The 25,781-nt window shown below is 41.9% G+C and overlaps 1 protein-coding gene across 4 annotated transcripts in view; it reads right to left on the bottom strand.

Moving 5' to 3' along the window:
* Window positions 1-25,781, bottom strand: part of LOC133631050 (insulin-like growth factor 1 receptor) — a 135,439-nt gene that overhangs the window by 90,339 nt on the left and 19,319 nt on the right. For all 4 annotated transcript variants that reach the window (XM_062023055.1, XM_062023064.1, XM_062023072.1 and 1 more), the window contains exon 2: window positions 6,544-7,101. In XM_062023055.1, coding sequence (XP_061879039.1) covers window positions 6,544-7,101 — 558 coding nt within the window. The remainder of the gene's footprint in view (window positions 1-6,543; window positions 7,102-25,781) is intronic.

Raw genomic sequence — 25,781 nt, 5'->3', positions numbered from 1 at the left:
GTGGAATTTCAGTATTTTTGATTCAATAAATAAAGGGTTTGTATGTTTTCTGTATCCAACATAATGTATTATTCTAACTGATCTTTTTTGTAACACCGTGTACTTTTGTAGTTATTTCCCCATATTTCTGCATATAATGGTCACAGTAGCTGTAATATGAAATGTTCATAATAATAACAATATAATCTCGATTTAGTTGCATGATCAGATAATATTAAAGTTTGGAAGACATTCAATTGCATGCAGTACATGCAAATTTCTGAATACACAAATTTTGTAAGAAAGATGGAGTGCTATATAAACACATTTATTTCCAGGCTTTTGTGGGCCACATAAAACGTTGTGGCGGGCCAGATCTGGCTGTATGACGGCCATTATTGGGCTAATTTCCCCAACAACAGCAGTAAAATATTCAATCAGCTAGATTGTTTCCTATGACTGCTGCCACTCCTTCATTTCTTTCCCCACCTCCTGTCGTCTGAAAAACACATCACTTCTTAGTCTCAACATGGCAGTTTATGGACGGAGAGTCTACATTTATCAGGGGATGGAATGTAGCCTGTTACACTTGACCTCCTTATGTCTGGCTGTTTGACGGAGGACATGTTGACAAAATACCTCCATATAATTTTAAAAATTGTAGTTATGCGTTGAAAACGTCAGAAACCTTTAACCGCTTCTTGTATGATTTTGGTATATTTTATAACTTAAAGTATTGATATCCTATAATTTTGGTGTCAAAGAGCTATTTATATAATCAATATTTTGTAAGGAATGCACAATTTGACATTTGATGTAAGCCTTGCAGTAGTAGTACTGTCAAGAGAATGTGCTTGGAGTATTAACAATAAAAGAAGTCATTATGCAAAGTGGACCAATTTAGAGTCATATGATGCATCTGGACTATTAATCTGCACGTCCCCATAAGCGGCATGTTAATTAAGTACAGAAGAAAAAAAAAATTCTACAGGGACATCCTGCCAAGATGTGCTGTAAGGTTGGTTTCAACAATTCACTGCAGTATCTTCAATGAGAAGTTTTTTTTGTAATCTTTCCCAATCCCTACTGTACAACACACGCTTTGAACAGCCGATTGAAATAAACAAAGTATAAACCGGAAAATCAACTAATGTCCTTGACCGTCGTTAAACTTGTTTTTTTTTGGCATACTCTCTGTCATGTCTGTGTTCATGTTTTTGTTTGGCCATGTGCTGTTTTGTTTTTTGGACACTTCCTTGGTTCCTGGTTTCACTTCCTGGTTTTGTTTGTCACCATAGCAACCATTAGTTTCACCTGTTCCACGTTTGGTCTCACACACACCTGTCTCACGTTTTCACAGTTAGTCACGCACCTGTTTTCACTTATCATGTCACTATATAGGCTTTTCTGTTTCTGTTGTTCGTCCTGGCGACATCACCCATTCATGCCATGTCCACAGTTCCTTGTCACGTTAGTTCTTGTTTCATCTCTTGTCACGTAAGTTTTTGTTTGTTTAATGTTCATAGTTCTCCGCCATTGTGCGCGCCCTTTGTTTTTCTAGTCAAGTTTTTTACCTCCGCTGTGAGCGCCTTTTGTTTGTACCTTTTGTTTGAGTTTATAGTAATAATTAAATATGTCTTTACCTGCACGCTACGTCCGTTCCAATTCTTTTGCACCACGGGAGAGCAAACCACGCCAAAGACCTAGTCTTGATAGATGTCGCCAGCACGAGAGCTCTCCCGCAAAAAAATGGGACAATTTTGACGAGGTAACGTGGGAGGTCCTGCGCGCCATGGAAGCCGAGACACTCCGCCATTCCCCCATGGAGCGCAGGGATCTCATGTGGGGTCCGACCGGCAAACTGGTGCCGATCAGCTCCCTTTGGTCCGAGGATGGCGCTGCGTCACCGCAGTCCCGGAAGCGCCGCTCCCAACGAAGGACGTCAGGGAGGGCTTCCACAAGCATTGGAAAGGACGCATCGTTCCCGCAAGCTCCTCCCCCTCCGGGCGGAAACGAGCTGCAGCCAGCCCGGCTTCCCCAGGACGACGTCACGCCGCTGCCAGTGGGTGACGTCATGGATTTTTTTCCCCTGAACTCTTTTTCTTGTCAGCCACATCCAACCAAAGACTCTAAATCCATGATTAAATATTACCAAGACATGTTTTTAGAAATCAGATCCTGTCAATCACAGTCACCCAATTTTCATGCCCCGCCCCCCAGGACTCATGCCACGCCCAAGTCAGAAATTTTTTTTTCACCCACAAAAGCCCAGGTGGGGGGGAACGAAAGACCTTTTGGACAATTTAGAGGGGAGGATTCTGCCCTCCTCCTGAACCCCCTCCGCCCACCCCAAAAGACGGTTCCAGACCGCGGGGAGCGCGTCTGGGATCCGCTCCTTGAGGGGGGGGCTAGGGCTGGGAATTGTTCAGGTGGGGTGGGTCAGCATCGTCACGCCAAGCCACAGCCTCCAGCACGACCACCACCACCTGTCTTTCGACCTGCCAAGCCACAGCCACCAGCACGGCCGCCACCACCAGTTTTTCGACCATGCCAAGATCCACCTGCTCCACGCCCAGCTCCACGCCAAGCGCCACCAGTACCTGCTCCACGCCAAGCGCCACCAGTACCTGCTCCACGCCAAGCGCCACCAGTACCTGCTCCACGCCAAGCGCCACCAATACCTGCTCCACGCCAAGCACCACCAGTACCTGCTCCACGCCAAGCGCCACCAGTACCTGCTCCACGCCAAGCGCCGCCAGTCGCAGCTCCACGCCGCCAAGTGCCGCCAGTCGCAGCCCCACGCCGCCAAGTGCCGCCAGTCGCAGCCCCACGCCGCCAAGTGCCGCCCGTGGCTGCCCCACGCCGCCAAGTGCCGCCCGTGGCTGCCCCACGCCGCCAAGTGCCGCCCGTGGCTGCCCCACGCCGCCAAGTGCCGCCCGTGGCTGCCCCACGCCGCCAAGTGCCGCCCGTGGCTGTCCCACGCCAAGACCAAAGCCAAGACCAAGAACCGCCAAGTGACCTAGAACCGCCAAGTGACCAAGAACCGCCAAGTGACCAAGACCAAGACCCGCCAAGTGACCAAGACCCGCCAAGTGACCAAGACCAAGACCCGCCAAGTGACCAAGACCAAGACCCGCCAAGTGACCCAAACCAAGACCAAGTCCAAGCACCGCCACACCAAGACCAAGTCCAAGACCAACTACGCCAAGACCAAGACCAACCACGCCAAGTCCAAGTCCAAGACCAAGTCCAAGACCCAGACCCTCGCCAAGACCAAGACCAAGACCCACGCCAAGACCAAGACCCACGCCAAGACCCGCCACGCCAAGCTTCGCCGCCTGACGCACCACGCCAAGCTTCGCCGCCTGCCACGACAACGCGCCCACTTCCTCGTCTGCCAAGGATGTGGCCATTCCATGGGCGTCCGCCACGCCAGGTGCGCCGACCTCCTCGTCTGCCACGAATGTGGCCATTCCCAGGTCGCCCACCTCGTCAGGTTCAGCGGCGGTCTACCCGCCGCCGCCACCTGACTCTGCCCCGGTGGATTCGGGGACACCTGGTCTGGCGACCCACCGCCATGTCCCCCTCCCCCCCTCCCATGACTCTTGATCCTGTTTTTTGTTTTTGGACATCTGGGATCTGTCCGTAAGGGGGGGGTTCTGTCATGTCTGTGTTCATGTTTTTGTTTGGCCATGTGCTGTTTTGTTTTTTGGACATTTCCTTAGTTCCTTGTTTCACTTCCTGGTTTTGTTTGTCACCATAGCAACCATTAGTTTCACCTGTTCCACGTTTGGTCTCACACACACCTGTCTCACGTTTTCACAGTTAGTCACGCACCTGTTTTCACTTATCATGTCACTATATAGGCTTTTCTGTTTCTGTTGTTCGTCCTGGCGACATCACCCATTCATGCCATGTCCACAGTTCCTTGTCACGTTAGTTCTTGTTTCATCTCTTGTCACGTAAGTTTTTGTTTGTTTAATGTTCATAGTTCTCCGCCATTGTGCGCGCCCTTTGTTTTTCTAGTCAAGTTTTTTACCTCCGCTGTGAGCGCCTTTTGTTTGTACCTTTTGTTTGAGTTTATAGTAATAATTAAATATGTCTTTGCCTGCACGCCACGTCCGTTCCAATTCTTTTGCACCACGGGAGAGCAAACCACGCCAAAGACCTAGTCTTGATACTCTCATTATTTTAATATGCAGAAAATACTGAGGATGGCTTAGAGTGGAGCAATTCCTCATCAACTGCCAATCTACTGCAAATACTAAACTAGGTTAGACTTGACTGAAAGTTGTCGTAAACCATGACGCTAAAATAACGTGCGAAAATGTGCATAGTTCATGTGTTCATTCGTCCATACGTGAAGGAGGCCAACCTTCCTGGTCCACAGACAACGTCGCAAGACTAACATTTTGATTCTCGTCATCCAAAAACAGAGAAAATAAATAATACTGTGCAGCGCTTTCGGCTAAAATTTTCATTCTTGGACAGTAGGAATGGTTGCATTTTGTCTGTATAATTATGTAAATGTTTACTATAACCAACCATTCACAAAAAAGTCAGAGAAATTAGTAGAGATGTCCGATATTATCGGCCGATAAATGCTTTAAAATGTAATATCGGAAATTATCGGTATCGGTTTCAGTAAGTAAAATTTATGACTTTTTAAAACGCCGTTGTACGGAGTGGTACACGGACGTAGGGAGAAGTACAGAGCAGTTGCGTCTCCCAGTCATACTTGCCAACCCTCCCGATTTTCCCGGGGCCCTCAGTGGCCCTCCCGAAAATCTCCCGGGGCAACCATTCTCCCGAATTTCTCCCGATTTCCACCCAGACAACAATATTGGGGGCGTGCCTTTAAGGCACTGCCTTTGCGTGCCGGCCCGATTACATAATATCTACGGCTTTTCACACACACAAGTGAATGCAAGCATACTTGGTCAACAGCCATACAGGTCACACTGAGGGTAGCCGTATAAACAACTTTAACACTGTTACAAATATGTGCCACACTGTGAACCAGAACCAAACAAGAATGACAAACACATTTCGGGAAAACATCCGCACCGTAACACAACATAAACACAACAGAACAAATACCCATAACCCCTTGCAGCACTAACTCTTCCGGGCTACAATATACACCCCTGCTACCACCTACCCCCCCCCCCCCCAAACCCGCCCACCTCAACCTCCTCATGCTCTCTCAGGGAGAGCATGTCCCAAATTCCAAGATGCTGTTTTGAGGCATGTTAAAAAAAGTAATGCACTTTGTGACTTCAATAATAAATATGGCAGTGCCATGTTGGCATTTTTTTCCATAACTTGAGTTGATTTATTTTGGAAAACCTTGTTACATTGTTTAATGCATCCAGCGGGGCATCACAACAAAATTAGGCATATTAATGTGTTAATTCCACGACTGTATTTATCAGCATCGGTTGATATTGGAATCGGTAATTAAGAGTTGGACAATATCGGAATATCGGATATAGGCAAAAAAGCCATTATCGGACATCTCTAGTTCTTACTTATAGTCAGTAAACCCGCCATGAAAGCGCTAAAACATAGCGGTGTAGTGAGTTTACATTATTCACCCAAGGAACTTTAGTTATTAGAGTTCCGGTCGGACGTTTTTTAACGGGACACATTTCCGGCCTTCTTGTTGTTTCCGGATGAGGAGATGCTGCTCCGTTAATGATTTAAGTAAAGTCTGAATGCCATTAAAACAGTTAGCTCCATCATTTGAAACTTCTTCCACTCCCGTCCTTGCACGCTACACCACTACAGCAAAGACGACGGGGAGAAGACGCTGCCGAAGGTGAGCCACGTAAATAAGACCGCCCACAAAACGGCGCATCCTGAAGAGACTGTCAGAAAGCAGCTTGAAGATGGTCTGTAAAACATAATCTATGCTACATTTTGACCATAAAATCACCATTACATGTTATGTAGACCACAAGGAAGTGTTTTAATGTAGAAAAAAATATTAATATGACACTTTTAATGCGCCCTTTATATGAAAAAAAGATCGAAAATAGACCATTCACCGTGCACCGTATGGTCCGGAAAATACGGTATAATGTTATAGTAAGGCAAATGATCCATCCGACACCTCGATCCTAAACACCTTGCTTCCTTCAGCTGTTTAACTCCAACCCACAGGCCTGCGTCAGACATGTTTGGACGCTATGCAAAACCCCAGCCTTTTCCGGTGACGGTTTCATGTTGTCACAAGACCGAAAACATCAACATGCTGAGTCCGCAGCGAGGCACTGGTCGCCGGGGCAACACTTTAGCCACACACACACACACACACACACAGTGAGCCAACAAAACAGGTCCACTGATACAGCAACAAAAGCGAAAAGAAGTCATCTAAAACACTGCAGTCATAAAGACTAGAAGGGTGCTTAGTGCTTTCCTTTGCCCTGTTTCTTGCAGGTGAAAACAGCGCATCAAAACAACAACCTATAAAAAGGGGAGTTACGGCCACTTTTGAGAGGAATTAGGCAGGAAGCGGTCTGCGGCCAATAGCGCCAAGTTGAAAGATAAAGATCTTACCTTTCTGGCAGTGGTTGGAGTTCCAGCAGCGGTAGTTGTAGTTGTTTTTGAACATGGTCTTCCTGCACTGCGGGTTGTTCTCCATGATGCCCGGACACACGTCGCTGCACTCCTTGGACTGCTTGTTTTCGGCGATGAAGTTGTTGAACTCGGCGTCCATGATGAGCGACCAGTCGATGGAGTCCAGGTAGCACAGTTCTGGGTTCTTCTCGATACGGATGGCGCCTCGGGTGATGTTCCGCAGGTTGTACAAGCCGATGTCCTTCAGGCTGATGTTCTCGAAGATGACCAGGGCGTAGTTATAGAAGAGGTTGCGGCCGCGGATCACCGTGAGGTTGGGGAACAGCGTGCTCAGACTGTACAGGCCGGACACCCGGAAGAGGAGCAGGTAGTCGGTGATCATGGTCAGCTTGGGGAAGGTGAGGGAGCGCAAGACATCCAGGTTGTTGTTCTTTTCGGTGATGAGGAGAATCTGCAAGTAGCCCTCCACGACAGTGCAGTTCTCCAAACTCCGAAATTCGTTGATGTCATTGCCGATGTCGATGCCCGGGCCGCAAACTGCAGATCGAGGAAGGGAGAGGGGAAAAAAATCATGAGATCCAAGTTTATTTACATTTATTTAGATTTTTTTTCTACAGGTCATGGCATTATGATTACCAAAACACTGAATCAAAGACCCTCATATAACACCAAGTCTTGTTTAAATGCGGATAAAAATCAAACAATGGGTGTTTTATTAAATTGGACAGTTACAGTATATATAGTACAGGCCAAAAGTTTGTGTCCACACCTTCTCATTCAATGTGTTTTCTTTATTTTCATGACTATTTACATTGTAGATTGTCTCTAAAGTCATCAAACTATGAATGAACACATGTGAAGTTATGTACTTAACAAAAAAAGGTGAAATAACTGAAAACATGTTTTATATTCTATCCATCCATTCATCCATTTTCTACCGCTTGTCCCTTAGTTTCTTCAAAATAGCCACCCTTTGCTCTGATTACTTCTTTGCACACTCTTGGCATTCTCTCGATGAGCTTCAAGAGGTAGTCACCTGAAATGGTTTCCACTTCACAGGTGTCATAGTTTTGATGCCCTCAGTGACAATCTACAATGTAAATAGTCATGAAAATAAAGAAAAGGCATTGAAATGAGAAAGTGTGTCCAAACTTTAGGCCTGTACTGTACAACTGGAAAGGATGCACTCCCCCAAAGCTGTTAACCCTAGATGACATACTGAATATGGATGAAAAATTGTTAACAATACAACAAAACATGTTGTTATAAACTGACCCATTTTTCATAAAAATTACCTCTTTTAGCCTAGAATTCTATGTTGACAGGGCAAGCACTTTGCAGTTATAAGAAAAACACGGTGGTACTGCCAAGTATATCAACAATAGGATTACAAAGAGCTGGTATATTTCAATGGGAAATTAAGCTGCGGAATTTTGGATATATTTCAAGTTGGGAACTTGATTTATATGATAAAAACAAGGATTAATTACTAAGAGTGTGAATCTTACAACAACTCAAGTTTGTATTCCAATTCTTGGGATGAGGAATTGATTCAGAATGATTTCTTGCTTCAACATGATTCTCGTAATATATGGTATTGTAACATCGGACATGTTAAAAAAGAAGAAGAAAAGAAACCTAAAACAAAACAGCGATTGTTAAAATAAAATAATAATAAAAGAAAATAACATGGTAATTGTATATATTTGTATATTTAAATGAAAATAAATATTTTTCAAACAGGTCATAAGTTAAAAAAGTGTATATCCGTATGTGCAGCAAGAAAAAAATGAATCTTACGAAAAATGTTTTAAATTCTTCTCAAAATTCATTTTTGAAAATTATGAATTGATTCATAATCGGATTATTACAAATCATGATTTGGTTTTGAATACGATATGAAAATGTCATACCTCGGTTATCGTGATCAAGATTATCGCGGTTATCAATATTATCAAAGTATTGTGGAATGTGCTCAAAAAGTACTTCTACACACTGAAATCTTTTGACCTCGTTCTTGTTTTAAAGAACTCGAATAAAGAGACACACTGTGAGAAAACCCACTATTTAGCATGTTTTGTTTTCCTTATGTTACACTGATAATCTTTTCATCGTAGTATTTTATCAGTATTAACGGCCTTAATTGTTTTGAATATCGTCTTGTACTGCAGCACTTTAAGATTTATTTAAATGAAGAGTGCTTAACAAATCAAATGTTTTATTATTTTTTATTATTTTTGGCCGGAGTTCTGTTATCCTGCTCTGTTCAGCGATCCTTGAAAGCACTGTAAGAACACCTCTGTATAAAACAATCACTCTGTACTAAGAGAGCATACAGCTTGTAGGTTGAATGTGCACAACTATAAAGCTTAAATGATCAGACAGCAATGTGTTTGTGTATATAAGTTTAGATTGGGGTATGTTGTTTCTTAATGGGGTAAGGACGTTAATGTCGCTTGTTTTCATGTCAACGGCTAGCGGCAGTCAGAGAGTTTATCAAAGTGCAGTTATCAGTCACGGTTTTTCGATAATTTTTAATTTAAAACGGCGATACGAACCGTCAGGAGTTTTACCACATTTATTACTGTCAAAATAATTGTATCTAAGTTATCACAAAACTTTGTGTTTAAATGAGTTCCCGGCGAGCAGACAAAAGCTGTCTTTGATCTTACCGAGCAGAAGGCTTGCAAAACTCCACTGTGTAGGATGGGAAGCGACATGAAGGTGTCGGTTTATTAGATCTATTGTAATCCACAGGAAGATCTTGTCTTGACCCGAGATCTACAAAGCGGAGAGGAAGCAGGACCTGACGCAAACTCCAGGCATCTTTTCTTTGAACTGTTTCGTGACAGAGGGCAACGGCTGTTTACGACCCCCCTTCCTTTAGAAAAACCTGTTGCCATGTAATCAGGGAAAGTCCAAATAAAAGAGGATGTGTGCAACCTTTGGTCAGATCATGGGACGACACTGTGCAAGGGTACAGGTCTACGCGTTTCTCCTCATTGAGCTGAATTGAATCCTGTCTCTGTTTAATTCCTTGCTTCTATCTGTTTAATAGATGTCATCAGTGTTTGAACCTGACATTTACCGTCTATTGTTACATCCCTAGTGTGCACACATTGCAATACTTAACGGCCTAACGCAAAATTCCCTAGCTTAATTTCTGTGTAATGTTTGCCATAGTTACACGACTGCTTACAAGGCACTCGCTTTCTAACAAGCTGTAATCATTGTAATCTGCCCAAATCCGCTCCAAACATTTAAGATACGCTCCATGTACTCACACACTTCCCTGGAAATGTTTGTGTGTACATGCGTGCACTAGTGTCAAGTGCGTGTGAACGAGACAGTCGTGAGTGACAGCCTTGAACACCCGTCATTTTAGTCTGGCTGGACAACAGTTTTTATTTAATTCAATTTAAATATTTTTTTCTTGAAATAAAAAGGAAAAAACAGTTCTTTTAAACCACTTATGGAAACATATGCTAACCACTGGTGTTTTTAGGATTTTTTATTTAAAACGTGATTTTGAGCCAGTGACATACCCTATCTTTAAGCAGGTTCCACTGTATTTATTTACACTTGTTTCTGAGCGTTTTAGTTGAGTGCGCATGTGGGTGGTGTCAGGTATTTAGTGAATGTAAACACAGTCATACAGGTCCCTAAAAACACATGGAAATAGGCAAAAAAAAAATGGAATCTAGCCAAAAAACAGTGTAAATCGAGCCTTACGTCCTCGCAAATTAAATTTGTCATCATAAAATTCACATATTGGTATTGCCCTTTTCTGTTTCTCTACATTATCTACAATACAAATGAGTTCAATTGAACCAAAACAACAATGAACCTCATTCCTGAAGTGAAGGACTATTTATAACGCAGGTTTGTCCAATACATTTTCCAAATATTGACCGTACACTCGGCTTGAGTTGTTGACAGAACATGTTTGCACGGTGCGACAAAACAAACACTACAGTTTCAGTTCAATTGGAGCGCTGTTTTTATTTAGTTTTTAAGCCTTGCCTTGGGGTTATTGTTCCCATTATGTCCGGCTACAGTCACACCGCCTCTTGATTGAATGTGCCCGACTTGTTTTCAACGAAGAGTGACCACATTAAAGAAACTTTTAAATACTGAGGAGGAGATCAAATAAGCCGCATATACAAAAAGGTGATTCATAAAAGGATTTCACAATGTTGTTATTCATCAGTCGAGAGTTAAATGTGTTTTGCCAAGAAAGTGTTCACACTTGAAAAAGTTCCTATGGATATGCTGGGTTAACTAGCAATCATTTTATTGATGAATGGGATAGTATTGGAATGGTGGTGTTGTTTTTGTAGTGGGAGAGTTTGTCTCTGAATGTGCTGAACTCCTGTTTCAATGCCATTTTGAGCAGAATAACATTGCTGCCTCAGGAAACAATAGACATAACTCAACTTTCCAATAGCTGATATAATGTTGCTCAGTCTAAAAACAGTCTAAAACAAAAAAGGTCTCCTATTTTGGATCTTGAGGTTTTGTATGTGACACAGCAACAGAGTTCACTTGTAAGTAGACCGAGAACGCTTGAGAAATTGGTTGAATTGCGCTCAGAGACCAAAACAAACGGAAAACTGAACCTGCCAGAGCAGGCGCACCTGTGACCGAACTGAACGTAAGCACAAGCACCATGGGGATCAATGAGGCAGTCTTCCGTGACGCAGCTAGAAAAATGATTCGAAAGATTAATTTAACCAAAATGGGTCTTTAACAAAAGAGTTCTATATATCTGGGCTGTGTAACATTTTAGTATGATAGTGATCAATGAAGCCAAACTACTGTCGAGCAGCTACAAAACATAATTTCAAAGATTCATTTCGTCTTTGATTTTGTCTTAAAAATACATTTGTCTTAAAATAAAAGGTGTTGTCTCATATTCAGGAAATACAGTATTGTGCCCATCCCTGATACTGATAGGTAACATAGAAGTGAAACTATCCCAACAAAATAATGCAATTGTTCATTTAGGACTAAAGTCAAGGGTCCTATTATGCAAAACTAACTTTTGTTACCTGTTTACACCTGTTTTTGTGTATTTGGGATCCCCATAAGTCCTGAAAATGTAAAATCAAACCATGGGAAGAATGGCAAGAGGTATTTCTAAAACAATCTCGCCTCCTTCAAAGCATGCTCCAATTGAGCCGTTTAAAATGTGAGACTTTAGAGACATATTTTGCCGGGTTACGTCAGCGGATATCTCCATATATGGTGGAGGTTTACCCACAATTTTTATTCAGTTGTTTGTCCAAAGTTGTATTCAAAAAGTTCCTTAGTTCCTGGCTTGTACGTGCACATGCATGGTCCACTGTTACTAAGAAAAGTAGCGTATATTTCTAACTTACACTATATTGCCAAAAGTATTTGGCCACCTGCCTTGAATCACATATGAACTTGGAGTGCCATCCCGTTCCTGAACGTGTCTCCACTGCTCTAGAGTCCAGTGACAACGTGCTTTACACCACTGCATCCGATGCTTTGCATTGGACTTGGTGATGTATGGCTTAGATGCAGCTGCTCGGCCATGGAAACCCATTCCATGAAGCTCTCTGCATACTGTACGTGGGCTAATCGGAAGGTCAAATGAAGTTTGGAGCTCTGTAGCAACGGACTGTGCAGAAAGTCGGCGACCTCTTTGCACTATGGGCTTCAGCATCCGCTGACCCCTGTCTGTCAGTTTACGTAGCCTACCACTTCGTGGCTGAGTTGCTGTTGTTCCCAAACTCTTCCATTTTCTTATAATAAAGCCGACAGTTGACTTTGGAATATTTAGGAGCGAGGAAATTTCACGACTGGATTTGTTGCACAGATTTTTTTGGACAGTTCCACGCTGGAAATCACTGAGCTCCTGAGAACGACCCATTCTTTCACAAATGTTTGTAGAAACAGTCTCCATGCCTAAATGCTTGATTTTATACACCTGTGGCTGGGCCAAGTGATTAGGACACCTGATTCTGATCATTTGGATGGGTGGCCAAATACTTTTGGCAATATACTGTATATCGGTCAGTAGACTCAATATTGAAGAGCTAAAAACTACAACATGGCTCACAGGGAGAAGACACAGTCCAAGGTGGCTTTGCCTGGAAGGGGACTTCGACACGAAAATAAGTCCGCCCAGAAAAATTTGCATTTTGAAGAGACAGTCAGAAAGCAGCTTGAAGACCAAATCAATTTTGACCAAAGCACCACCATTTCATGTTCTAAAAACCACAAGGAAGTGTTTTAAAAGGAGAAAAAAAAACATAATATGACCCCTTTAAACCGAATATGTGACGCACACATCAAACGGTGTTTGTACACTTCTGTGATTCCATCTAGACGTATGTACGGACATGTTTCTTCTCCAAGGCTTTGAAACACCAGCACCACCCTCATCTGTGATTATAGACAAAGCGTTTCTTACTTCTACACCCGCCTGTAAGCGACGGTATGAACAATGCGCTGGTGGCACCCACAGAAACATGGAGGACTTTGCCTTACAAAAAACAACCGCCAGTGAGTCATGGAGAAACTCGCACCAGCCAGCTAGCAGGTTGTCTTTCCCGCTCTGGGGTTCATGCAGCATGTTCAGGTTTTACAATATGGATGCATGTGGCGGAGAAACTAGCAAACTTTGATCTTGGAGTTCTTGGACGATTGTGTGTACACTTGTGCAAAGTTAAAAGCGTTGTAGTGTGTATTCCAGTCCAGTAGTTGGCAGTGACACTAGGTCAGACCTGGGCAAATTAAGGCCCGTTAAGCTTTTCAATCTGGCCCGCCGGACATCCCCAAATAATTTTTTTTAGATTTTTAAGATGGAAACTGTACCTGCCATTATGATGTGCAGTGATGTTTTCAAATTACCGTAAGTCTTGAACTAAATAAAGTATTTCAATGGTTGGAATCTGCGCTTTTGCATGATACACTAGTTAGTATGGTCATCTAAGTCACAGCAGGTCAGACGAGGCACCAAGCAGTTTGGGTGGGGAGCGTTTCCACAGAGCGTTTCCAGAGCGGCCAGCCTGGGTGTCAGGGACAGACGCTGAAGGAGATTTTTACAACAAAGTTCTGAAGCTTAGTGATGTATTAGATGTATCAGATTGTAGGTGGGTTTATTTTTTCACCCTTCACGTTCATATTTCGCTGTGTTTGTTGCTTGATTGTAAAATACGTAGATCGAGAGGTGGTGTGACGTAGATATGTTGTCAATATTCAGTGTTTTATCGTTCATTCGTAAATCCCACATTCTTTACTTTCATGTACATTCTGGGTGTCTCATTCAGTAAAAACATTTACAATTCCATTCCGTTTTTTAAGGCGGTCTGTCATAACGTTTTTAGCGCTCAATCAGACATTATTGTGAAGTTTTGTATTAGTGGTTCCTAAAAATAGATATACAGGCCTACAGACACATTTTTTTCTCTAAATTTGGCCCAGTGAGTCAAAATAATTGCCAAGGCCTGCACTAGGTGGTGGAAGTCGCAGTTCAAGTCATGCTTTATTTCGCCAAAGACCGCCATGTGTGACGACCGGGTCGCATAGTGATGCGAAATGTTCGTTCTCCCAGGGATGCAGATCGAGCTTCGGACACAGCTTGCAGGTAAAGAATTATTTATTTAAGAAATAAATAATACTGAACAAACAAAAACGTGCTCATAGCACTTAAGGTAGAAACAAAAGGAGCTAGCGTGGGAGCTAGAAGGTAAACACTAAACAGAGCCTTTAGCGTGGGAGCTAGAAGGTTAACAGAGCAGGAAACAAAAGTCGTCATCTGTTGTAAGGAAACAAACTACAAAGCAAGACAGACTGAACGGGAAGGCAGACTTAAATAAGTGATGACAAACAGGTGCGTGTCGGAAAACCCAAGCGGCAGGTGAAAATAATAAGTTGCTATGGTAGCCAACTCAGAGGTGCATAAACAGGAACTAAAAGGAAACCAAGACTAACAGAAAAACACAAGTGACCCGAAAACCCAAACAGAACACGATCTGCGCAGCGGATCACAACACCATGTAGTTGGGACTAAACCAACAACTCTGCTGGTCCCTGCCATTTTTGGCATTGAAAACACAATCCACCATTAATCAACAGTTAATTAACTAATTGATGGTGTTGTCCATGCCCAGTTTTAATGTTGAAATCTCACTGTACTGAATCAATCCTAATCAAACAAAGGGGGAAATGCAGGTTAAATAGTTGAAAAACATAAAACTTAATGCGTAGCAGATTTCGATAAAGCGCTATGCTTTATAGAATTTAAAGTTTTAAGTTAATAATGATTTTTTAACAGTTATAAACATTTGAAAGTAAATATGGGAGATATTACAAGATGAGTGAGCGTGCCAAGAACACACGATATGGTCTTCTTCTATTGTGCTGGATTTTCTTCCAGAACATGAAACGTTTCTCTTTCCAACTGGAGGCGGGAACACAGTCTTCTTCTGCGTCACATAAAAGAACACACTGAACCTTCCTTCTGGCAGCAAGAAACTATTCTCAATCTCCTCGCGTGAGTTTAAAAAATGACCTTATTGGAAAAGACCCATCCAGTATTCAGATTTCAGCTTTGATAATAATTTTACAGCCTGACACAATGCTTGCTATTGTCACTAATGAAAATTGACGTCATGTGTCCACATCCTTAAAGGGGAACTGAATTTGTTTCGGAATGTTGCCTATCATTCAAAATAGTTATGAGAGACAATAACGGATATGTTTTTGTTTTTTTTTCTCCATTCTAATTTGTAATAATAGGCTCGTTCTAGGTGGCTAACAATGCAGCTAACGGGAGTAATCCATTCAGCCTCTAAATCACTCTAAAAATGAATCTAAAAATTGCCTAAAATACTTCATTTACATCTCCAGACCTGAATAATAACTTATTTAATACTAAGAATTAGCAACATTGGTATTACAAGACACCTCCTGCGACCCCAAAAGGGACAAGCGGTACAAATTGATGGATGGATGGTATTACAAGAACTAACGCTGACAAACTATTTTGAGCTGCGCCGTAATCCCAAAGAGCAAACTAGTTTATGCAGCTGCAGTGTTGACATACTGAGCTGCTGCATTATGATCGCCTCTGAGCTGGTAAAAGTTCATTCTAGATGATAAATCATGGCTCTCACCTAGATGGTAGAAGGTTGTGACCATAAACCAAGAAGTTGGTCATTTGTGACATCAACTTTATACCCGGAAAGACGCTTGTTTGCGGCACCTTTTGTAAGGATCAAGATTAATTCTTCATCTAAACTGAAAAATATGAACATTCCATCAGTCGGCATCTCAGTGAGAGCAAACATTGTACAGTATGTGATTATTTTATTATGTTTGTTGCCTCTCATGAAGTCTGCTAATGTTGTTTTTGTTGAAGCAAATAGGGAACATTGTGATACGTCTGTGAAATGAATGCTCACAATGAGCAAAATATGTAAATATTACATCTTGTTATGAATGTGGGAGTTACTTCATTACAAATATACTTAGAACGTGTATATTAAACGTTGATGGAGGTGTTTGGATGTTTATTGGGATTGTGAATGTTAGGCAACATTTTTTTTTAAAGTGTCGTTCCCCTTTAAGGGCAACCCTGAATTCTAACTCACCCGTTAGTTGCACTTGACTATATTAGTTTGCCCTTCTTGACTTCAACACAGCGTAAAAATGCAACACAGGACTACTACAAGTAGTACAGGAAGGTATGATTGTCATTTGATAATGTCTCTGTAACGCCAAGAGCACCATCCTTTGACCTCAGCTACCTTGACCTGCTGGGTCCGGTGTCGTTGACAACAACCGGGCTCCTTGTTTTGACATAGAACCATGGCGGTTTTGAAACAGGACCAGCAAAGCGCTGAAAAGGAACGCCATCTATGCAGATAGTGTAAAAATGGCGTGGCCTATGTTTATGAGAATACTGTAAATGCGGCCTGCCAATGGGTTGTCATAATGCTTTAGAACAGTGGTCCCCAACCTACCGGTCCACAGACCGATTCGTACCGGGCCGCACAAGAAATAAAAAAAAAATTAAAAAAACATTTTTTTTTTAATTAAATCAACATAAAAAACACAATATATACATTATATATCAATATAGATCAATACAGACACATTTTAAAACGTTGACCGGTCCGCAGCTACAAAAAGGTTGGGGACCACTGCTTTAGAAGACATGCTAGCTATACAGGCATACTCTAATCTTTATAATCATTTGACAAATTTTGCATTATATACGAGTAGGGCTGCAACAACTAATCGATTAAAATCGATTATAAAAATAGTTGGCGATTAATTTAGCCATCGATTCGTTGGATCTATGCTATGCGCATGCGCAGAGGCTACTTTTCTTCTTTTTTTTTTTTTTTTAAATAAACCTTTATTTATAAACTGCAACATTTACAAACAGCTGAGAAACAATAATCAAAATAAGTACGGTGCCAGTATACTGTTTTTTTTCAATAAAATACTGGCAAGGATAGAAATGTAGTTTGTATCTTTTATCCGATTATTAATCGATTAATGAAAGTAATAATCGACAGATTAATCGATTATCAAATTAGTTGTTAGTTGCAGCCCTATATACGAGTTACTATGGTAATCTAAGTCACAGCAGCTCAGAAAAGGCACCAAGCAGTGTGGGTGGGGAGTGTTTCCACAGAGTGTTTCCAGGGCGGCCAACCTGAAATGCGGGTGTCTGGGCGCGGAAGGAGATTTTCACAACAAAGTTCTAAAGCTTAGTGATATATCAGATATATCAGATTGTAGGTGGGGTTTTTTTACCCTTCGAGTTCATATTTTGCCCGGTTTGTTGCGTTACGGTTGATTGTAAAAAATGTCGATCAAGAGTGGGTGTGACGTTCATATGTTGTCACTATTCAGTGTTTTATCGTTCATAGTTAATATTGTAAATCCCGCATTCTTTATTTTCATGTACATTGTGGGTGTCTCATTCAGTAAAAAAATTTAAAATTCCATTCCGTTTTTAAGGTGGTAGAGTAAAGTTACATTTGAAATAAAAATGTTTACATCTAACATATTTTTCTCCTAGTCCTTATCACCGATCAGTCATTAAAAAAACCTCAGTAATTGTCACCTGAGTAGCTAACAGTCACCTGACATGTTAGCTACTTCTCTTTGTTTATAATGTTTATAATGTCTATTTTCTATTTCCTGCTGGACCTACTCTCTATTTTATGCTGCTGCTGTCATATATACTGTATATACTGTAATATTGTACATGGTCATTGGTTTATATTGTATATATGTTATAGACATAATATAATATATAAATTATTCTGTACACAAATGTATATATTCGTATATATGTTAGATTTTTTTATAGCTATATTAGTCTATTTATACCTGCATTGTCCTTTCCATCCTTACACTTTCCATCATTGTAACTGAGCTACTGTGTTGAACAATTTCCCTTGTGGATCATTAAAGTTTGTCTAAGTCTAAGTTTAATTATGGATATCGACCAATGTAAAACACGTATATTGTGATTAGGGCTGGGCGATATATCGAATATACTCGATATATCGCGGGGTTGTCTCTGTGCGATATAGAAAATGACTATATCGTGATATTCGAGTATACGTTCTCACGCAGTTGCTTTTAGCTGCGGGCATTACACGACAGGCTCTTCTCATTCTTTCGTCTCTCTCCTTCTCACAGAGACGTAAAACAAGCGCACCTTCTTGCATACGTCACATACTGTCGCGCGTGCAACGTCATACACCCTCGCGGAGCAGACAGGTAGCGGCATGGGTAACGTTAGCTGTGATGCTAAGTTGCGAGTGGTAATACGAGAGAAAGAAGGTGCGAATCTGGTAACAAATGAAGGAAGAAGAATTAATTCCCAAGAAAACCAGCAGGGGGTCCATCATCTGGCAACCGTAATATGTCAAGTATGCGTCAAAAGTAGCAGAACTGCTAATTTTTAGCATCATTTGAAAAGTCACCCGCTAGAGAATGAAGAGTGCTTGAAACTCCACATGTCAATATCTCCGTTCGGTGCCACACCAACAAAATGCTGAAGCAACCATTTCCAGATCAACACAGTATGAAAAAAATAGTCAACAACAGAAGGAGATAACGTCCGCAGGAACCTACCACATAGCGAAGGACATACACTATTGGATTTCCTATTATGCAGCTCATTTTTATTTGAAATTTATTGAAATATCTTGTGTGACATCATGCGCAAAAGTGCACTTTATTTGTTTTAAACTATTGTAGTGGCGTTCTGTACAAAAAGTGCACTTTAATTGAGTGTTGTTTTGATATGTCATCTTAGTGACATCATGCACAAAAGTGCACTAATAGCTTGTTTTAAAATGTCTCTGACAATCTTGCACTTTCTGTTTTGGAAATGACATGAATGTTTGTGCCACTGCTTAATAACTGTTTAATAAATACAGTTTTGGTCAATTGACTTAGTTGTTATTTCCCTCTCTGCATGAAAGTTTAAAATGAGCATATATTAATGCAGTATGAACAAGAATGTTTTAATGTAGACACATAGAATCATCATACTGCTGTGATTATATGCATCAAGTGTTCATTCAAGGCTAAGGCAAAATATGGAGATATATATCGTGTATCGTGACATGGCCTGAAAATATCGAGATATTAATAAAAGGCCATATCGCCCAGCCCTAATTGTGATACAGTTTCTTAGGCATATCGCCCAGTCCTATCGCCTAATGCGACTTTTCTGACTTTTGGATTATTTCAAACAGTTCTGTTTATATCTTTTACACAAGCTGGACGTCATTCATTTTACATTTGTGTGAAGAACGATTGGATTGATTGAGCGACACGTCCAGGTTAGGCACTGGCCTACCTCTTCCGTGCCAGGGTCCAAGTAAGAGTAGCGCACTTGCTTACCCGATACCACTTGCCAAATGCGAGCGCTCCCTGCACAGGTTGTAAAAGTTCCAAAATGCCTTTCAACGTGGCCGCGGCCTCTCTGCTTCCAGTCAATCTTTCGGGGAATCTAGCTCCATTTAAGTGGTTCTACCGTGTCCTGTAGTTGAAAGCACAAAAGCATGTTTTGTCGCACTGAATAAACGACGCAGACAAAGTGACCCCTTTCAACCTCGCGAGTGACTTCAGCGTCAAAGCTTGCTGACGCCAAGCATGGTGAGTCACAGCGGGCCAGTGCCCTGCTAAAATGCTCCTAATGTGTATGCTCTTTGTTTGTGTTTGCTCTTTAATTGGGACCGACTGGCTTCTCACGGACGACGAGGCTTGAAGAGCGGGAAGTCTTTCCCCCCCCCCCCTCTCCTCCAAACAGAAGCCAGTGAGCCTTTGGGTCTTCTCCGCAAAAGGAGGACAGGAGAGCCTATTCTTAAAAAAAAACATTGGTGTGATTTAAGGCCAGCAGTGTGCTGGTATGGCAGTTATGTCCTTCTCTGTAATCTACTTGTCAGCGCACATAGTCAACAACCCTCAGCGATGCGCGTACCTGTTCAAACAATCCCGACACCCGCACGTGTAAAAAAGACACAGTTACGTCAGCGCCGCCCCCGTGCTTCGCCCTCTGTGGCCTCGCTGTGGCGCCAGCATGGTCCGTCTTTCATGGGAACTGCTTCCAATCGCGCTTGGTGGGGAAAATACAGTTTTCGGATCGAGCTAAGGGTCCCCTTCACACCCAATGTCCGGCACGTTTGGCTAGTGTCAGAGCTCTAATCCGTGCTCAAGTTCGCCACATAGCCGCTCTTTGGCCCAATTGGAAGAGGAGGGCCAGGGCACAGCGTGACTGCATGCACACCCTCAATAGAGTCGAGTTTTGCAATGATAGGAATGCGATCACTCCTGGCAAGTCCTTAATGCCAACATATACAAAGACTCAAAATAATGGAGGAGTTAAATACACAGCACGCTACACTCCATCCATCCAACCATCCATCTTCTTCCGCTTATCCGAGGTCGGGTCGCGGGGGCAGCAAACTAAGCAGGGAAGCCTAGACTTCCCTCTCCCCAGCCACTTCGTCCAGCTCTTCCCCGGGGGATCCCGAGGCGTTCCCAGGCCAGCCGGGAGACATGGTCTTGGGTCCTGGGTCTTCCCCGTGGCCTCCTACCGGTCGGATGTGCCCTAAACACCTCCCTAGGGAGGCGTTCGGGTGTCATCCTGACCAGATGCCCTAACCACCTCATCTGGCTCCTCTCGATGTGGAGGAGCAGCGGCTTTACTTTGATCTCCTCCCAGATGGCAGAGCTTCTCACCCTATCTCTAAGTATTTCCCGGCCGAGGAAACTCATTTCGGCCGCTTGTACCCGTGATCTTGTCCTTTCGGTCATAACCCAAAGCTCATGTACCATAGGTGAGCATGGGAACGTAGATCGACCGGTAAATTGAGAGCTTTGCCTTCCGGCTCAGCTCCTTCTTCACCACAACGGATCGATACAGTGTCCGCATTACTGAAGATGCCGCACCGATCCGCCTGTCGATCTCACGATCCACTCTTCCCTCACTCGTGAACAAGACTCCGAGGTACTTGAACTCCTCCAATTGGGGCATGGTCTTCTCCCCAACCCGGAGATGGCACTCCACCCTTTTCCGGGCGAGAACCATGGACTCGGACTTGGAAGTGCTGATTCTCATGCTACACTGGCAAGCTTAATTAAGACATGTCAATTAATTAATGAGGTTGCTCCCCTTCAGAAGTGACAGTCACCTCCCACAACCAAAATAATCAAAATTACTTGAAATAAGTTAGGGATGTAGCCATAAAGGGTATAATGATAAACCGCGGTAAAACTTTCCCACTGTTAGCATTACCTTTAAATTTAAATGATCATAAAACCCTGATGGATAACACTGATCATGGACCGGTGATCCGGCTCATTTACTGGAAAAAGTAAGCTCGCCCAAGCTAGCTTGAATGCTAACAAGAAAACAAGAGACATTAGCATCTTTCTCCATTGCTGTCTGAGCATCTACGCTTAAGCTATTCAATTGTGCACAGTAAACCTACAGGTTGTGCGCTCTGAAAAAGAGAACTCGACTGATACTCGGAGCAATACGGAAGTATACCGTTAAGATTTATTTTAGCGATACGATACCCCTATCAATACCGGTATTTATTGGTACCATTATCGGCACTATATGTACACGGCAGCCAGAGACCTCTCAGTCACAGCGGATGCTATATATGTATATATGCATGCTTTGGAGCCTCTGCCTTGAAAGAAAATAATGTTTGCCTTGGTGCCCTTCTAACTTGCCTTGGTGCCCTAAAATATGAGCCCTCCTTTAAGGCAACACTTGCCTTGACCTTAAAAAGTTAAAATTTTTAGGCCTGTGGATGGACTCAAAACTGAGCAAAGCATTTTTTCAAAGTGATGGAACAAACAAACTGATTGAAGCATGCTGAGGTATGTATGTTGTAGTTGTAAAAAAAAAATACAAATATATCGGCCGATACCAATAAAAGTAGGCTGATATCGAAAACGTCAAAATGCTAAAAAAAAAAATCGGCGCGGGAAATCGGCCGATAGCTAATTCACAAACCAATTAATTTTCGATTCAGACTGATTCTTGCAGTGTATCATTTAGTATAAAAGTTATTATGAAACTTTTTCAAAACTGGTTACAAGTAAGAAAAGCTCCTTCTGGTTGCATGGAGATGGTCTAAAAACATATTTTTAAAATTAATTCCTGTAAAAAATAAAAAAACTTTTTAGAAAATGTATAATTGAGATGAATAAGAATTGCGATTTGGATGTGAATCGATTTTTTGTGCATTTCTACCAATTAAGTTTGTACAGTAAATTGAGGTTTCACCGTATTTGTATCTACTGTGAAATGTGTCCGATATCATTAGAAACGTGCAAGGAGCCATCACATTAGAGTCATAAATTAGCCAAACATGGCTGACTTAAGGTATGAAGGGGGCCAAAGCACGGTACGGTGAGCACACCATAAGTGAAAACGCAGAGATTACAGCCGGTATCACGGCCTAATCTCGCCTCCTCCTATGCCAGACCCGCACTGACACATTTTAAACAGCTGCGTACACAAGCCTATCTTTGACGGGCCGCCAGATCACATATTTACTCCTGATAACCTTTTCCCATCTGGCCCGGGCGCTCCGACTGTCCACAGACCGTGGAGAGGAAATCCACTTGAAAGCCTGTGCAGGCGAGAAAGAGGCAACAAGTTCTCAGTGCTGACAAAAACAATCCGGCGAGTGTCTTTACTCCTCATGCTGTCAGCGTCAGAGCAGAGGAGGGAACACACTCGTAAATACCTTTCCAAACACCGGGGCGAGGGTCAGAAATAATGCGCTGGATGGATAAAAGTCATCATCTGGATGTGCAGCAACAACAACAAGTCTGGACCAGGTCACGCTTAAGTGGCGAGATTCCCCTCACGCCCCCAACAAATACAGAAGGAATGTTAAAGAGCTTAACCACACAAGGACGCTTTAGATCGGAGCGGCGAAGAAATGAAAGATAGCGCAGCGCCCCTGGTTTGTCCTGTGACCGCCGGGGCGAACAGCGGAGGCCGTGACGCTATATTTCACAGGCTCCTCACTCTTTTCAGATCAACAGAAGTCAGTCTGTTTGCGTGTGAATGTACTTTGGCTTGTTCTATTTTAAACCCCGCAGACCCCGGTTCAACCCTCACCAGACCGCCCCTCCCCAGCGTGTCACTAGAGAGGCCCGGTGTACTGTATGGATGGCAACATGGAAACGGCCAACCATCTCCTTCAGTATCTATCCAGCACTGTTGGCGTTAACGCACTTTTTGTGTTTTTTTACGCATTGAAGTCAGAACCGATTCGCATTTTCGGAAGTCCGCGCGGCCCTGGGACGCGGGTTTGGGGCCCGCAGCTAATGTTTTAAAGGCCCACAGCACATTCTAAAAATACTATTAAAATAAACAAAAACATATACATTCACTGTATAAACATACATATACACATACTGTACACATACACTCATGCATATAATCATGTTTCATCAAACATATATTAACGTTGTTACCCTAGGGTAAACTGGGTAACACATGAAACACTGACAAAGCCTAACCTATTATTACTATAACAATCTACAAGGTTAATATGGCTGGTGTCTCTTTCTTCCCCACCATTTATCTGCTTTCTTTTGTATTTTAAGTTATCATTACATATACCGTATTTCCTTGAATTGGCGCCGGGAATATAGTATTCGCCTGCCTAGAATTACAGCCGGGTCAAACTCGTTTCGCAAAATAATTAGCGCATGCTTGGCACTTCCGCCGGGTCAAATATGAGTCATTAAATGACTCCCGCCTCCAGGAGGTAGAGGGCGCTAGTGATCCTTCTTGCGACTACCAGTACTGCAGGAGACAGGTACTGCAGAAGAAGACAACAAGCAGCAAGCATGCAGCAATTGTTTGCTTGCACTTTTAACATGGAGGATTACATATCTAAAATAAAACCGTTTTCTAAACTGGACTTTCAATCGAAGCAGGAGGTAATAATTAAAGGAATATCTCCAGAGACTTTTAAAATTGAAGAAAGATGAGAAAGACTGCCTTTGATCAGAAGCAGCTGCACATGGACCCATCTACAAGTAAAGGTAAGATCATAATAACGTTTTTTTTATTAAATGTGTTTTTAATGATAAGGTATGCGCCGGAGTGAGAAGAGGTTTTAAAATAATTAGAGCATGCTTGCTCATTCCGCATGGTTTTGGTAACCGCAGGAGTGAGAAGAGGTTTTAAATTAATTAGCGCCCCTGCGGCTATTCAAGGAAATACGGTATGTATTGTTGCATTTGAACAATTGTATTGTTGATAATAGAGGTAAATTATTGTTGTTATTCATTATCAATAGCGCTATTTCTATTGGTGTTTGTATTGCTCAATTTGTAGTGTAATAATGTTCGTTGTCATGTCTGTATTATTTATTTCACTAACTGCTTCTTTGCTATCACTTTTATTATCACATGTATACATATCCTATTTGCTGATGTTGTTCTATTGTTGTTGTTGTTTTTGTCTCTCTGTCTTATCCCCCTCTTGTCCCCACAATTTCCCCCTTTGTCTTCCTTTTTTTCCCCTCTTTCTATCCCCTCCTGCTCCGGCCCGGCTGCACCAACTAATAACATAAATACATTTAATAAAGTCAAATACAAATAAGGCAACAAGAGAAGTATCCCACACTTCTCTTTTGTAAAGTGCATTTGTACAGCCGATATGGGCATCTACATCAACTATATGATTTGCCTGAGCAGCTGGACAGGACAAAAAAAATAAAAAAGTGGAATAAAAAAGCTTACAAGTGAAATGTAATTTAGAAAAAGTTGCAATGTTGACTAATAAAACAAAGCTGTTACAACTGTCATTGCTCAAAACATAATATTCAATCAAGATCAATGTTTTTATGAATTATTGACCTATCCAAGGCTCCGATTATTTCACATCAAATATTCCACATTGAAAAATATTTTTTGTGGAAGATTTTGCATATTTTGTGTTTCTGCCATAAAAAAACATAGTTTTCTTTGACAAAAATGGCAGCAAACAAACAAACAAAAAAACAACAACTTAGAATTGACGGATAGATCTGAAGTTGATTAAATAAATAATGTATGTATGCCCTGGCACACCATTATCATCATTTCATAACCGAAGCAAAAAACTTTTTACACTTGTATAATGAAATTAATACACCTACAACTTATCAAATACAAATGTAGAAAAAACTACCAGCAGCGGTAAAGTTTAGATCCATGAAGGGAAGAAGAAAGTGACTGAATCTTTCTAACTGAATAAATGTACATATGCATAAGAAATCGTTTTCGTTTGTATTATTTTTTAATGAATTAAGTAACATTTATGACAACCTTTTTCCAAAACACAATATAGAATGTGAGATATAACAGGATAATGCATACATTTATTATTTTATTTGTTTTCAAAATGCTTACAAAAAAGTGGGACCTCAAAAATGTACTGTGGGACCCCATTTTTATGACTTGATGGAGTCTCTGGGACTCCGTTTTCAAAATTCCTAGCGCCAACACTACCGAGCCTAAATACTGTGCTCCTTAAAACAAAGATCTGTATGATCCATTTGCTGTTGAGTCCTACCGGCTGACCGACGATCACAGGTGCCAATTAGAGCGTCTAAGAATCTTGAAAGAAACACTGATCCAAGATCTACCACCTCAACTCCCTTACTAGTTTTTATTTTTCA

This window comes from Entelurus aequoreus, linkage group LG02 (genome assembly GCF_033978785.1).
Source record: "Entelurus aequoreus isolate RoL-2023_Sb linkage group LG02, RoL_Eaeq_v1.1, whole genome shotgun sequence".
NCBI lineage: Eukaryota > Metazoa > Chordata > Actinopteri > Syngnathiformes > Syngnathidae > Entelurus > Entelurus aequoreus.
This window is presented reverse-complemented; position numbering and strand designations above follow the sequence as displayed.